Here is a 16,445-nt window from a genome sequence, read left to right as displayed (position 1 = left end):
AATATATTCTATAGGTTGTACTGTACTTTGTAAAATGTGTTTTGTAAAATGGTCATGTTTGCATTCTGCTTTTCTGCACTCCTGACCATTGGGAGTTCTGTAAATTATTCTGGGAATTGTGTCAGTTCTATAACAAGCTCAGTGCTATTTATAGCGGTTATCTAGCATTAGGTTCCTCTGCAATACCACTCCTGACCACTGGGAGTGCTGTGATATATTATTTAGGATCTATGTTCTATGATAATGCTATTTATAATGGTTTACATGTTTACATTCTGTTTTTTCTGCAATACCACCCCTGGCCATTGGGAGTGCTGTCAGTACTACAACAAGCTCAGTGCTATTTATAGCGGTTGTTTATCATAATACTTCTCTGCAATACCACTCCCGACCACTGGGAGTGCTGTGATATATTATTTAGGTTCTATGTACTATGATGCTGCTATTTGTAATGGTCATGTTTAATTTCTGCATTCCTGTAATACCCCTCCTGGTCCCTGGGAGTGCTGTGATATATTATTTAGGTTCTATGTACTATGATGACGATATTTGTAATGGTCATGTCTACTTTCTGCTTTCCTGTAATACCCCTCCTGGCCACTGGGAGTGCTGTGACATATCCCTTATGTTCTACTGTACTATGATGATGCTATTTGTAATGGTCATGTCTACTTTCTGCTTTCCTGTAATACCACTCCCGACCACTGGGAGTGCTGTGATATATTATTTAGGTTCTATATACTTTGATGATGCTATTTGTAATGGTCATTTCTACTTTCTGCTTTCCTGTAATACCACTCCTGACCACTGGGAGTGCTGTGACATATCCCTTATGTTCTACTGTACTATGATGATGATATTTGTAATGGTCATGTCTACTTTCTTCTTTCCTGTAATACCACTCCTGACCACTGGGAGTGCTGTGGATTATTTCATAGCTGCGTAATTATTCTATGATTGTGTTGTTGGTTTATGATGTTATTATCTTGTATTATAATCCTGGAGCGGGGGGTTACACGTCTCTTCCATGTGTGTGTTGTAGACGCTCAGACTGGTGGATGTGGCGTTGTTCTTCTCAGGACAATTATCCCATTGGCTGTCTCCGTCGCTGTGGCTCCCGGTGACAGGTGTCTCCATCGCTGTAGATGTGTAATTACTCATCCGTGTTAGAGAATCTCGGAGAAGGAGACAATAGACGGCTTAGCGCTGTCAGGTGCGGCACAATGGGATAATTCTCCGTCTGGGGCTTGTCATAGCACATCAGGAGCGACGCTCTGCACAAGGGACGGGAATATTACCCACATCACAATAATCGTATGATAAATCTCCGTCGGTGGGTTTGTTGGTGTAACATAAGTATTAGATGAGATCTCATTAATGGTCGCATCAGTCTCTTCCCATACACACACATCACCCACAAGTATGTATAAGAATTATAGTGTGTGGATCACAGACCTGCAGTGTCAGGATAGCTTTGTCAATAAAGCCAAGAGATACAAAAAACTCTCGGAGATGAATCTGGTGGATCACTTATCTTTAAAATGACACCAGCATCATGTTTCTAGGTGCTATAGAAAAGGAGATAGGGGCTTCTGAAGTGACACTCCCGCTGCAACCACTAAACTTGACTCATCTCATGTGAAAACAAAGAGTTATTTTTGGTAGTATTTATGTAATAGAATTATAACATGTGGATCACAGACCTGCAGTGTCAGGAAAGCTTTGTCAATAAAGTTAAGAGATACAAAAAACTCTCGGAGATGAATGTGGTGGATCACTGCTCCCCCATCTTTATATCTATTGTGAACCTCCATACAAGAAGGGAGAAGACCCTCTAGGGCCATCGATATGTAGCCACACAAGAAGTCAAAGTCCTTATCTTTAATATGACACCAGCAGCTGGTTTCTAGGTGCTATAGAACAGGAGATAGGGGCTTCTGAAGTGAGACTCCAGCTGCAACCACTAAACTCATATTTGATAATATTTACGTATAAGAATTATAGTGTGCGGACCACAGGCCCTGAATGTCAGGAAAGCTTTGTTAATAAAGCTAAGAGATACAAAAAGCTTCCGGAGATGAATGTGGTGGATCGCTGCTCCGACATCTTTATATCTATTGTGAACATTAATATGTAGCGACACAAGAAGTTAATGTCCTTATCTTTAAAATGACATCAGGAAAATGTTTTTAGGTGCTATAGAACAGGAGTTAAATATAAGAATTATAGTGTGTGGATCACAGGCCCTGAGTGTCAGGAAAGCTTTGTCAATAAAGCTAAGAGATACAAAAAGCTCCCGGAGATGAATCCAGAGGATCACTGCTCCGAAATCTTTATATCTATTGTGAACATCCATACAAGAAGGGAGAAGACTCTCTAGGGCCATCGATATGTAGCGACACAAGAAGTCAATGTCCGACCCACTAAACAGCCTTTATATAGCTGCCAATTATATTGTCTCTTCTATGGAGGGGATTGGTCCTCCTTAAAAGGAACCTGTCACCAGGCGTTACCCTACTACACCACTGGTCCCGTCAGGTTGTGGATGAAATGTCCTTTCTAGAATCCCCTCTGTTATGTGAAATCTCACCAGTTTACAGATAAAAAAGTCTCCTCCAAAGTCAGGAAAATATGACCCATTTCACCTGAGATGAGTCAAGTTTAGTGGTTGCAGTGGGAGTGTCAGGTCTGATGCCCCTATCTTCTGTTCTGTAGCACCTAGTCCATGCTGTTGGTATCATATTAAAGGTAAGAGTCTCATCTTTCAGCATACAATCACGTGAGCTACAGAACTGGACATACAGGCAGCTAAAAAACGGGAACTAGATCTTCGTCTGCAGCTTGCATCCAACGATGGGGCTCATTTACTAAGGGTGCACGGACCGCACAAACGTTGGATATCCCGACGATTACCATTTTGTGCTGCATTTTAAAGGGGATTGCGGCGCACACGTCTGGATTTTGGTGCATCGGCGCCGGCTTTCATGCAACAGAAAACGGGGGCGGCCGTCGGACGATCCGATTGATTCAGACTGAGCACGGGATTTAACATTTAAATTGTGTCGCAAGACAATGTACTTACATGCACCAGGAAGAAGAAGGTGAACTCCGGGGACCTGAGCGGGGAAGCGACACATGCAGGATATCGGGCGCACGATCTTAGTGACTCCCCGCACAGCGCATTATACACGGACAATGCACTTACATGCACCAGGAAGAAGAAGGTGAACTCCGGGGACCTGAGCGGGGAAGCGACACATGCAGGATATCGGGCGCAGGATCTTAGTGACTCCCCGCGCAGCGCATTATACACGGACAATGCACTTACATGCACCAGGAAGAAGAAGGTGAACTCCGGGGACCTGAGCAGGGAAGCGACACATGCAGGATATCGGGCGCACAATCTTAGTGACTCCCCGCACAGCGCATTATACACGGACAATGCACTTACAGGCACCAGGAAGAAGAAGGTGAACTCCGGGGACCTGAGCGGGGAAGTGACACATGCAGGATATCCGGTGCAGGATCTTAGTGACTCCCCGCACAGCGCATTATACACGGACAATGCACTTACATGCACCAGGAAGAAGAAGGTGAACTCCGGGGACCTGAGCGGGGAAGTGACACATGCAGGATATCGGGTGCAGGATCTTAGTGACTCCCCGCACAGCGCATTATACACGGACAATGCACTTACATGCACCAGGAAGAAGAAGGTGAACTCCGGGGACCTGAGCGGGGAAGTGACACATGCAGGATATCTCTCTCCAGGGACAATACTTAGCACTGGCTGCAGAGAGCACAGAGCACAGCAGTGTGAGGTCTGATTACACATCTCTTCAGGGACAATACATAAAACTGGCTGCAGAGAGCACAGAGCACAGCAGTGTGAGGTCTGATTACACATCTCTCCAGGGAAAATACATAACACTGGCTGCAGAGAGCACAGAGCACAGCAGTGTGAGGTCTGATTACACATCTCTCCAGGGATAATACATAACTCTGGCTGTATAGAGTACAGAGCACAGCAGTGTGAGGTCTGATTACACATCTCTCCAGGGACAATACATAACACTGGCTGCAGATAGCACAGAGCACAGCAGTGTGAGGTCTGATTACACATCTCTCCAGGGACAATACTTAGCACTGGCTGCAGAGAGCACAGAGCACAGCAATGTGAGGTCTGATTACACATCTCTCCAGGGACAATACATAACACTGACTGCAGAGAGCACAGAGCACAGCAGTGTGAGGTCTGATTACACATCTCTCCAGGGACAATACATAACACTGGCTGCAGAGAGCACAGAGCACAGCAGTGTGAGGTCTGATTACACATCTCTCCAGGGACAATACATAACACTGGCTGCAGTCTGTTGTACTGGTTGAATGTACTTGAAGTTTCCATTAATAGATTTTAGAGGAATTCTCTATTGCTGACTCCTCTGTATGATGGTCCCTTATTATCCCTTGCGCTCGGTGTAGAGCAGTCTCCTTCTATTATACACTAAATTTCCTTGTAACCTTGTTCTTTACCCTTAAGGTCTCCGCATGAATTACAGAAGTAACAGTTCCTCGCGCTCCTCGTCCCCTGTGTCCCTCCGGCCTCCTGATGTCATCCAGCTAAAAGATATCGTCTGCTACTTATCGCTCCTGGAGAGAGGACGACCCGAGGATAAGCTGGAATGTAAGTGTCACACATTGGGGCCATCGTATGGTTAATTACAGGGGTGCCCCCTAATTGTATTACCATCTGGGTATCAGTGCCGGATTATCAGATTTGTGGATTATCAGATGCCGCCTGGTACAATATGACTGTATCAGTGGTTTATTAATTATGTAACCATAAAGAAAACTTGTATCAATTTGAACATTCCATGGGACACATCGCCATCTGCTGTACACATTCAGTCATTACATCTTCCATCTACATTGCTAGTCAACATTCCCATTATCCGTATTCTGCGCACAGATTATTATGGATGGTTTCCGTGAATTTTTCTGACGTTATTAAGTCCAAAATGTAGTGAGTCACTGCTTCTGTCGTGCATTTCACGAAATTTATGCATGAAAAGCCGATGCTGCAGTCACGACAACAAATACAGAGGAGTCGTCAGACTAACAAAACTATATTATTTGTTTTATGATTGTTTTTGTAGAAAAACAAACATTTGAAAAAAATGCTGTTATTTTGAAAGCTTTGTTTAAAATCCAATAATCCGGCACTGATCCTGTGCTATTCAGGATGTGAAGAGTGTAACTAAGAGGGACCCCGATTCTGGAGGACCTGATAGATAACCTATTCAAATGAATGGACACATTGTAATACTTACTTTCCCCAGTGGTGGCGCTGCAGGAAGTTTGAACACTATGGGGGTCATTTACTAAGGGCCCGAATCACGTTTTTCCGACGGGTTATCCGAAAATTTCCGATTTGCGTCGATTTTCCCTGAATTGTCCCGGGATTTTGGCACACGCGATCGGATTGTGGCACAACGGCGCCGGCAACGGAAATCGGGGGGCGTGGCCGTACGAAAACCGAACGGATTCGGAAAAACCACTGCATTTTTTTTTTAAAAAGTGTCGCTGGACACGCGCTTACCTGCACCCGGCCGGCTTGGTGAACTTCAGTGCATTCCGATGCTCTTCAGTGCAGCATCGACACCTGGTGGACGTCGGAGGAACTACCTTAGTGAATCCCGGCAGAACCCGAATCCTCCGCAGAGAACGCGCACGCTGGATGGGAATGGACCGGGTAAGTAAATCTGCCCCTATGTGACCAGATTATTGTTAAAGCTCCCAAATCATGCCAAGAGTAAAAGCACCCTCAGGGGCATTTTAAAAGCTTTCCCGTTTCCCATTTTCTGTTTTTTTTTTTGTTTTAAATAACATTTTTCTTTATATGCAAATTAGATTCTCAGTGCATTGGAGGCGGAGCCATGACTGCTAGTGCATTTGTTTTATTTCTTTCTATTTATATGGAAGATGTCAATGACCGGGCAGATGTAAAAGGTCGGGCCACCAACGAATATGGTGCACCAAACTGGTGCGACAACGAATATGGCCCCGCCCCCAATGCACGGAAAAGCTCATTTGCATAAATATAAAAATGGAATTATATCTAAAAAAACAGATCACTAGGAAACAGGACATCTGGAAAACTACATAATGTTTGCTGGATATAGTTCAGGGGAGATTCGAGAGCTAGAAGACTCCCCTCTATGGTTTGTTTAGGGCAGGAGACCCCTTAGTAATTTGCTATTTGTTCTATAACAACAAAACCTCATTCCATTATACAGATATATAATAATGTACACATATCTGTCTTACCTGGGAACACAGTTAATCTGACATACGTTATTTTGGCTGTTCACAGCCTCCACTAGGGGGAGCTCACAAGGATTTCTAAAACTGGGGATGAACATAATAAGAAAGCTCCTAGTGCAAAGGCTGCAAATCACCAAAATGATTTTATTTTTTCCTATAGCCAATGGGAGTGGATAAGCAGCAGCAGTAAATCTCCATTCACCAAGCTCCTCTAGGGCGGTACTTCCTCTATGGCAGGCTTACCATTGGCTGAAATATAGCATTCAATGTTAGGAAGTGCTCACGGGTTGGTGCAAGCTTAGGAGCGGATTTGTGTTTTACCATCCATTTATATTAATAGTATACAGAACGTTTAGTTGTAAATCTTTCTGTGATCTTAAAGGAATCTTCCATCAGAATCCATCCTGATAAACCAGGGACATTACTCATAGATCCAGGCACCGTGAGTGTGGCATCTGCTTATCTTTGTTATCCATGGCCTCCTTCCTTCTAAAATCAAGTTTTACAATAATCTAATGAGCCTGAAAGGCTTCTGGGGTGGTTCACAGAGCCCCTCTGTGCTGCAGCTTCACAGGCTGTTATACTGTGTGGAAGGACATCGCCCTCCGACTGTGTGAGATTACAGCAGGCAGAGGGAGTGGCAGTGGCCAACCTGGAGCAGGGGATGGGAGAGATAGTATAGAAGTCTATAAAACTACTGTGTGAGGGGCAAATTAACATAATTTTAAAAGTTGATATTAGAAGGGGCGGAGGCCATGGATAACACATATAAGAAGATACCACAGTCCCGGTGCCTGGATCTATGAGTAATGTCCCTGGGTTATCAGGATGGATTTTCACAGCAGATTTTCTTTAAGTAAAATAAAATATACCCACAAGACTTGACAAATTACTTATTACTACACCTGTACACATTCAGCTCTGCTTCATGTTCTTCTTTTACATATTCTTAATATTTTAGTCATGTTTCGGCTCTATGACACGGATGGGAACGGCTACCTGGACAGTGCGGTGAGTGATGGGTATATTGTATTTGTCCCCAAAAATAACTTTATGACTTTATAGTTGCGGTGAGCAATATTTATACATCCCATGGTATTAAGAGCCCATGCTGACCCCTGACCACTGCTGGCTATGATAGAAAGGTGTCAGGACACACAGGACATGGCAGCTCACTGTGTATGGGGGGTGTAGTCACAGAGGGGTCAGAGCACCCATGCTGACCCCTGACCACTACTGGCTATGATAGAAAGGTGTCAGGACACACAGGACATGGCAGCTCGCTGTGTATGGGGGGTGCAGTCACAGAGGGGTCAGAGCGTCCATGCTGACCCCTGACCACTGCTGGCTATGATAGAAAGGTGTCAGGACACACAGGACATGGCAGCTCGCTGTGTATGGGGGGTGTAGTCACAGAGAGGTCAGAGCCCCCATGCTGACCCCTGACCACTGCTGGCTATGATAGAAAGGTGTCAGGACATACAGGACATGGCAGCTCGCTGTGTATGGGGGGTGTAGTCACAGAGGGGTCAGAGCGCCCATGCTGACCCCTGACCACTGCTGGCTATGATAGAAAGGTGTCAGGACACAGGACATGGCAGCTCGCTGTGTATGGGGGGGGTGTAGTCACAGAGGGGTCAGAGCGCCCATGCTGACCCCTGACCACTGCTGGCTATGATAGAAAGGTGTCAGGACACACAGGACATGGCAGCTCGCTGTGTATGGGGGGTGTAGTCACAGAGGGGTCAGTGCACCCATGCTGACCCCTGACCACTACTGGCTATGATAGAAAGGTGTCAGGACACACAGGACATGGCAGCTCGCTGTGTATGGGGGGTGTAGTCACAGAGGGGTCAGAGCACCCATGCTGACCCCTGACCACTGCTGGCTATAATAGAAAGGTGTCAGGACACACAGGACATGGCAGCTCGCTGTGTATGGGGGGTGTAGTCACAGAGCAGTCAGAGCGCCCATGCTTACCCCTGACCACTGCTGGCTATGATAGAAAGGTGTCAGGACACACAGGACATGGCAGCTCGCTGTGTATGGGGGGGTGTAGTCACAGAGGGGTCAGAGCGCCCATGCTGACCCCTGACCACTGCTGGCTATGATAGAAAGGTGTCAGGACACACAGGACATGGCAGCTCGCTGTGTATGGGGGTGTAGTCACAGAGGGGTCAGAGCCCCCATGCTGACCCCTGACCACTGCTGGCTATGATAGAAAGGTATCAAGACACACAGGACATGGCAGCTCGCTGTGTATGGGTGGTGTAATCACAGAGGGGTCAGAGCGCCCATGCTGACCCCTTACCACTGCTGGCTATGATAGAAAGGTGTCAGGACACACAGGACATGGCAGCTCGCTGTGTATGGAGGGTGTAGTCACAGAGAGGTCAGAGCCCCCATGCTGACCCCTGACCACTGCTGGCTATTATAGAAAGGTGTCAGGACACACAGGACATGGCAGCTCGCTGTGTATGGGGGTGTAGCCACAGAGGGGTCAGAGCGCCCATGCTGACCCCTGACCACTGCTGGCTATGATAGAAAGGTGTCAGGACACACAGGACATGGCAGCTCACTGTGTATGGGGGGTGTAGTCACAGAGAGGTCAGAGCCCCCATGCTGACCCCTGACCACTGCTGGCTATTATAGAAAGGTGTCAGGACACACAGGACATGGCAGCTCGCTGTGTATGGGGGTGTAGTCACAGAGGGGTCAGAGCGCCCATGCTGACCCCTGACCACTGCTGGCTATGATAGAAAGGTGTCAGAACACACAGGACATGGCAGCTCGCTGTGTATGGGGGGTGTAGTCACAGAGGGGTCAGAGCGCCCATGCTGACCCCTGACCACTGCTGGCTATGATAGAAAGGTATCAGGACACACAGGACATGGCAGCTCGCTGTGTATGGGGGGTGTAGTCACAGAGAGGTCAGAGCCCCCATGCTGACCCCTGACCACTGCTGGCTATTATAGAAAGGTGTCAGGACACACAGGACATGGCAGCTCGCTGTGTATGGGGGGTGTAGTCACAGAGGGGTCAGAGCGCCCATGCTGACCCCTGACCACTGCTGGCTATGATAGAAAGGTGTCAGGACACACAGGACATGGCAGCTCGCTGTGTATGGGGGTGTAGTCACAGAGGGGTCAGAGCCCCCATGCTGACCCCTGACCACTGCTGGCTATGATAGAAAGGTATCAGGACACACAGGACATGGAAGCTCGCTGTGTATGGGGGGTGTAGTCACAGAGAGGTCAGAGCCCCCATGCTGACCCCTGACCCCTGCTGGCTATGATAGAAAGGTGTCAGGACACACAGGACATGGCAGCTCGCTGTGTATGGGGGTGTAGCCACAGAGGGGTCAGAGCGCCCATGCTGACCCCTGACCACTGCTGGCTATGATAGAAAGGTGTCAGGGCACACAGGACATGGCAGCTCGCTGTGTATGGGGGGTGTAGTCACATAGGGGTCAGAGCGCCCATGCTGACCCCTGACCACTGCTGGCTATGATAGAAAGGTGTCAGGACATGGCAGCTCGCTGTGTATGGGGGGCGTAGTCACAGAGGGGTCAGAGCACCCATGCTGACCCCTGACCACTGATGGCTATGATAGAAAGGTGTCAGGACACACAGCACATGGCAGCTCGCTGTGTATGGGGAGTGTAGTCACAGATGGGTCAGAGCGCCAATGCTGACCCCTGACCACTGCTGGCTATGATAGAAAGGTGTCAGGACACACAGGACATGGCAGCTCGCTGTGTATGGAGGATGTAGTCACAGAGGGGTCAGAGCGCCCATGCTGACCCCTGACCACTGCTGGCTATGATAGAAAGGTGTCAGGACACACAGGACATGGCAGCTCGCTGTATATGGGGGGTGTAGTCTCAGAGGGATCAGAGCACCCATGCTGACCCCTGACCACTGCTGGCTATGATAGAAAGGTGTCAGGACACACAGGACATGGCAGCTCGCTGTGTATGGTGGATGTAGTCACAGAGGGGTCAGAGCGCCCATGCTGACCCCTGACCACTGCTGGCTATGATAGAAAGGTGTCAGGACACACAGGACATGGCAGCTCGCTGTGTATGAGGGGTGTAGTCACAGAGGGGTCAGAGCGCCCATGCTGACCCCTGACTACTGCTGGCTATGATAGAAAGGTGTCAGGACACACAGGACATGGCAGCTCGCTGTGTATGGGGGGTGTAGTCACAGAGGGGTCAGAGCGCCCATGCTGACCCCTGACCACTGCTGGCTATGATAGAAAGGTGTCAGGACACACAGGACATGGCAGCTCACTGTGTATGGGGAGTTGGAGTCACAGAGGGGTCAGAGCGCCCATGCTGACCCCTGACCACTGCTGGCTATGATAGAAAGGTGTCAGGACACACAGGACATGGCAGCTCGCTGTGTATGAGGGGGATGTAGTCACAGAAAGGTCAGAGCACCCATGCTGACCCCTGACCACTGCTGGCTATGATAGAAAGGTGTCAGGACACACAGGACATGGCAGCTCGCTGTGTATGGGGAGTTGGAGTCACAGAGGGGTCAGAGCGCCCAAGCTGACCCCTGACCACTGCTGGCTATGATAGAAAGGTGTCAGGACACACAGGACATGGCAGCTCGCTGTGTATGGGGAGTTGGAGTCACAGAGGGGTGAGAGCGCCCATGCTGACCCCTGACCACTACTGGCTATGATAGAAAGGTGTCAGGACACACAGGACATGGCAGCTCGCTGTGTATGGTGGGTGTAGTCACAGAGAGGTCAGAGCACCCATGCTGACCCCTGACCACTGCTGGCTATGATAGAAAGGTGTCAGGACACACAGGACATGGCAGCTCGCTGTGTATGGGGGGTGTAGTCACAGAGAGGTCAGAGCGCCCATGCTGACCCCTGACCACTGCTGGCTATGATAGAAAGGTGTCAGGACACACAGGACATGGCAGCTCGCTGTGTATGGGGGGTGTAGTCACAGAGGGGTCAGAGCGCCCATGCTGACCCCTGATCACTGCTGGCTATGATAGAAAGGTGTCAGGACACAGGACATGGCAGCTCGGTGTGTATGTGGGGGTGTATTCACAGAGGGGTCAGAGCGCCCATGCTGACTCCTGACCACTGCTGGCTATGATAGAAAGGTGTCAGGACACAGGACATGGCAGCTCGCTGTGTATGGGGGATGTAGTCATAGAGAGATCAGAGCGCCCATGCTGACCCCTGACCACTGCTGGCTATGATAGAAAGGTGTCAGGACACAGGACATGGCAGCTCGCTGTGTATGGGGGATGTAGTCACAGAGGGGTCAGAGCGCCCATGCTGACCCCTGACCACTGACCACTGCTGGCTATGATAGAAAGGTGTCAGGACACACAGGACATGGCAGCTCACTGTGTATGGGGAGTTGGAGTCACAGAGGGGTCAGAGCACCCATGCTGACCCCTGACCACTGCTGGCTATGATAGAAAGGTGTCAGGACACACAGGACATGGCAGCTCGCTGTGTGTGGGGAGTTGGAGTCACAGAGGGGTCAGAGCGCCCAAGCTGACCCCTGACCACTGCTGGCTATGATAGAAAGGTGTCAGGACACACAGGACATGGCAGCTCGCTGTGTAAGGGGAGTGTAGTCACAGAGGGGTCAGAGCGCCCATGCTGACCCCTGACCACTGCTGGCTATGATAGAAAGGGTCAGGACACACAGGACATGGCAGCTCGCTGTGTATGGGGGATGTAGTCACAGAGGGGTCAGAGCGCCCATGCTGACCCCTGACCACTGCTGGCTATGATAGAAAGGTGTCAGGACACAGGACATGGCAGCTCGCTGTGTATGGGGAATGTAGTCACAGAGGGGTCAGAGCGCCCATGCTGACCCCTGACCACTGCTGGCTATGATAGAAAGGTGTCAGGACACACAGGACATGGCAGCTCGCTGTGTATGGGGAATGTAGTCACAGAGGGGTCAGAGCGCCCATGCTGACCCCTGACCACTGCTGGCTATAATAGAAAGGTGTCAGGACACACAGGACATGGCAGCTCGCTGTGTATGGGGGGTGTAGTCACAGAGGGGTCATAGCGCCCATGCTGACCCCTGACCACTGCTGGCTATGATAGAAAGGTGTCAGGACACATAGGACATGGCAGCTCGCTGTGTATGAGGGGTGTAGTTACAGAGGGCGTCAGAGCGCCCATGTTGACCCCTGACCACTGCTGGCTATGATAGAAAGGTGTCAGGACACAGGACATGGCAGCTCGCTGTGTATGGGGGGTGTAGTCACAGAGGGGTCAGAGCGCCCATGCTGACCCCTGACCACTGCTGGCTATGATAGAAAGGTGTCAGGACACACAGGACATGGCAGCTCGCTGTATATGGGGGGGTGTAGTCACAGAGGGGTCAGAGCGCCCATGCTGACCCCTGACCACTGCTGGCTATGATAGAAAGGTGTCAGGACACACAGGACATGGCAGCTCACTGTGTATGGGGGGGTGTAGTCACAGAGGGGTCAGAGCGCCCATGCTGACCCCTGACCACTGCTGGCTATGATAGAAAGGTGTCAGGACACACAGGACATGGCAGCTCGCTGTGTATGGGGGGTGTAGTCACAGAGGGGTCAGAGCGCCCATGCTGACCCCTGACCTCTGCTGGCTATGATAGAAAGGTGTCAGGACACACAGGACATGGCAGCTCGCTGTGTATGGGGGGTGTAGTCACAGAGGGGTCAGAGCGCCCATGCTGACCCTTGACCACTGCTTGCTATGATAGAAAGGTGTCAGGACACAGGAAATGGCAGCTCGCTGTGTATGGGGTGTAGTCACAGAGGGGTCAGAGCGCCCATGCTGACCCCTGACCTCTGCTGGCTATGATAGAAAGGTGTCAGGACATACAGGACATGGCAGCTCGCTGTGTAATGGACCCTGGTTACACTTTTCCTGCTCCCTCAGTTTTTTAAAAACCTTTCGTGAAAAATGACAGGAACTGTAAGGTCCTGCAGCAGTGACAGAACATGACATTGCACAGTTTGCACACTAGATGGCAGCATAACATTGATCATTGGAATCATAAACAACCTCCTGCAACATAATCACTTAATGATTATAGAGAATTATTTTAGGGAATTTTTGCCCCTATACAGAGACAGTCACACGTTTCCTCATAGTGGTCAGGGCTGTGCATTACATTGGAGCTACACAAAGTGTCCAGACACAGTAAATCCCTGCACTGACCCCTCTGATGTTCTGGGGCAGCTGAGGCTTTCATCTTTGGCCCAGTGTAGTTACAATATAGATGTAATTATCATTACAAGGAATTTTCAGTATTAACAAAAAATATCAAATTTCTTCTAAAACAGCGCCACTCCTATGCGCAGGTTGTTTGTGGTATTGCAGCTCAAGCTCATTCTCTTTAATACAACTGAGCTGTGATGTCCCCAGCAATGTATGAGTATGTAAGGTGACAGTCCCCTTTAAGGGTCAGGCTTAAAGGAAGCATGTAGTGTACCTGGGGGAGCTACAGTGGAATATAATGGTCAAAACTGCTGACAGGTTCCCTTTAAATGTTCCTATGCTTGGTTCTTAGATCTAGTAGTGTGATGGCGCCAGTAGTTAGTAACCTGCCCGCTATTTTCTTCTGTTATCAGGAGCTGGAGAGTATAATCACACAGATGATGCACGTCGCTGAGTACCTGGAGTGGGACGTCACCGAGCTCAGTCCTGTAAGTGACTTCGTTACAATGTGTCGCTCTACATGTAACACGCTGAGTTCTTTGGATGTAGCAGGGTTGTGTTAGATGCAGAGTGGAAGAATTTAGAAGTTCAATCAGAGATGAGTTTGTCCAACGTATCCGTCAAGATGTAGCAGAGCTGAGACTGTCCAGTGGTTAGATATATAATACCTGATACAGAGTGGAATTTTTTTACATGTAGAGGGAGGAACCCATCTGATGTAGCAAAGCTGAGTTTGTCAAGTGCAGAAAGATGGATGGATCAGATGTATTGTAGAGGAATCTTTCAGATGTAGCAGAGGTGCATTTAGATATAGTAAGGCTGTGTTCCTCAAATTTAGTAGAGCTGAGTCTGTAATATGCAGTAAAACATGAGTCTTTAATATGTAGCAGAGCTGAGTTTCTTAGATGTAGCAGAGCTGAGTTTCTTAGATGTAGCAGAGCTGAGTTTCTTAGATGTAGTAGAGGTGAGTTTCTTACATGTAGTAGAGCTGAGTTTCTTACATGTAGTAGAGCGGAGTTTCTTACATGTAGCAGAGCTGAGTTTCTAAGATGTAGTAGAGCTGAGTTTCTTACATATAGTAGAGCTGAGTTTCTTACATGTAGTAGAGCTGAGTTTCTTACATGTAGTAGAGCTGAGTTTCTTACATGTAGTAGAGCTGAGTTTCTTACATGTAGTAGAGCTGAGTTTCTTACATGTAGTAGAGCTGAGTTTCTTAGATGTAGTAGAGCTGAGTTTCTTAGATGTAGCAGGGCTGAGTTTCTTAGATGTAGTAGAGCTGAGTTTCTTACATGTAGTAGAGCTGAGTTTCTTACATGTAGTAGAGCTGAGTTTCTTACATGTAGTAGAGCTGAGTTTCTTACATGTAGTAGAGCTGAGTTTCTTACATGTAGTAGAGCTGAGTTTCTTACATGTAGTAGAGCTGAGTTTCTTACATGTAGTAGAGCTGAGTTTTTACATGTAGTAGAGCCTAGTCTTTAATATGTTGTAGAGCTGAGTTTCTTAGATGTAGTAGAGCTGACTGTATCACATGTAGTAGAGCTGAGTCTTTCAGATGTAGTAGAGCTGAGTTTCTTAGATGTAGTAGAGCTGACTGTATCACATATAGTAGAGCTGGGTCTTTATTATGTAGTAGAGCTGAGTTTCTCAGATGTAGTAGAGCTGAGTCTTTATTATGTAGTAGAGCTGAGTTTCTTAGATGTAGCAGAGCTGAGTTTCTCAGATGTAGTAGAGCTGAGTCTTTATTATGTAGTAGAGCTGAGTTTCTTAGATGTAGTAGAGCTGAGTTTCTTACATGTAGTAGAGCTGAGTTTCTTACATGTAGTAGAGCTGAGTTTCTTACATGTAGTAGAGCCTAGTCTTTAATATGTTGTAGAGCTGAGTTTCTTAGATGTAGTAGAGCTGACTGTATCACATGTAGTAGAGCTGCATTTCTTACATGTAGTAGAGCCTAGTCTTTAATATGTTGTAGAGCAGAGTGTATCACATGTAGAAGTGCCGAGTTTCTCAGATGAAGTAGAGATGAGTCTTTAATATGTAGCAGAGCTGAGTTTCTTAGATGTAGAAGAGCTGAGTCTTTCACATGTAGTAGAGCTGAGTTTCTTAGCTCTACTACATCTGAAAGATTATTCTCTACTACATCTGAGTCTTTCACATGTTCCTCCATTGAGTATATAATTCTCTCTGCCTGCAGCCACCACTAGGGGGAGCAGTCATGTGAGCGCTGGACATGATACTATTGCTGGTGGGGACCAGAGAGGCAGCGCATGGGTTCTTACCCTTCTCTTACCCTTCTCTTACCCTTGGACAATTTTTGACAACCCCTTTAATTTGTTATGGTCTTGATTTCTGATCACAGATCCTCCATGAAATGATGGAAGAGATTGACTACGACCACGATGGGACCGTATCACTGGATGAGTGGATTCAGGGCGGAATGACCACCATCCCCCTCCTCGTTCTACTTGGGTTGGAAAATGTAAGGTTTATAAGATTCAATTTTTAATCTACAAACCACAATAATAATCTGATATCATGTGTCACTGCCACTAGGGGGAGTCACTGAGCAGAGGCAGATTCTAATAAACCACAATAATAATCTGATATCATGTGTCACTGCCACTAGGGGGAGTCACTGAGCAGAGGCAGATTCTAATAAACCACAATAATAATCTGTTATCATGTGTCACTGCCACTAGGGGGAGTCACTGAGCAGAGGCAGATTCTAATAAACCACAATAATAATCTGTTATCATGTGTCACTGCCACTAGGGGGAGTCACTGAGCAGAGGCAGATTCTAATAAACCACAATAATAATCTGTTATCATGTGTCACTGCCACTAGGGGGAGTCACTGAGCAGAGGCAGATTCTAATAAACCACAATAATAATCTGATATCATGTGTCAC

General features: G+C 47.9%; 1 protein-coding gene across 2 annotated transcripts in view; it reads left to right on the top strand.

The window, feature by feature from the left end:
• The window catches only part of DGKB (diacylglycerol kinase beta), a 366,542-nt gene that overhangs the window by 98,020 nt on the left and 252,077 nt on the right, over positions 1 to 16,445 (top strand). For both annotated transcript variants that reach the window (XM_072154389.1, XM_072154390.1), the window contains exons 6-9: positions 4,544 to 4,687; positions 7,289 to 7,338; positions 13,953 to 14,027; positions 15,896 to 16,015. In XM_072154389.1, the coding sequence (XP_072010490.1) occupies positions 4,544 to 4,687; positions 7,289 to 7,338; positions 13,953 to 14,027; positions 15,896 to 16,015 (389 nt within the window). The remainder of the gene's footprint in view (positions 1 to 4,543; positions 4,688 to 7,288; positions 7,339 to 13,952; positions 14,028 to 15,895; positions 16,016 to 16,445) is intronic.

The sequence above is a fragment of the Engystomops pustulosus genome, chromosome 5 (genome assembly GCF_040894005.1).
Source record: "Engystomops pustulosus chromosome 5, aEngPut4.maternal, whole genome shotgun sequence".
Lineage (NCBI taxonomy): Eukaryota > Metazoa > Chordata > Amphibia > Anura > Leptodactylidae > Engystomops > Engystomops pustulosus.
The sequence above is the reverse complement of the archived record's forward strand: the minus strand, read 5'-3'. Positions and strand labels throughout refer to the sequence as shown.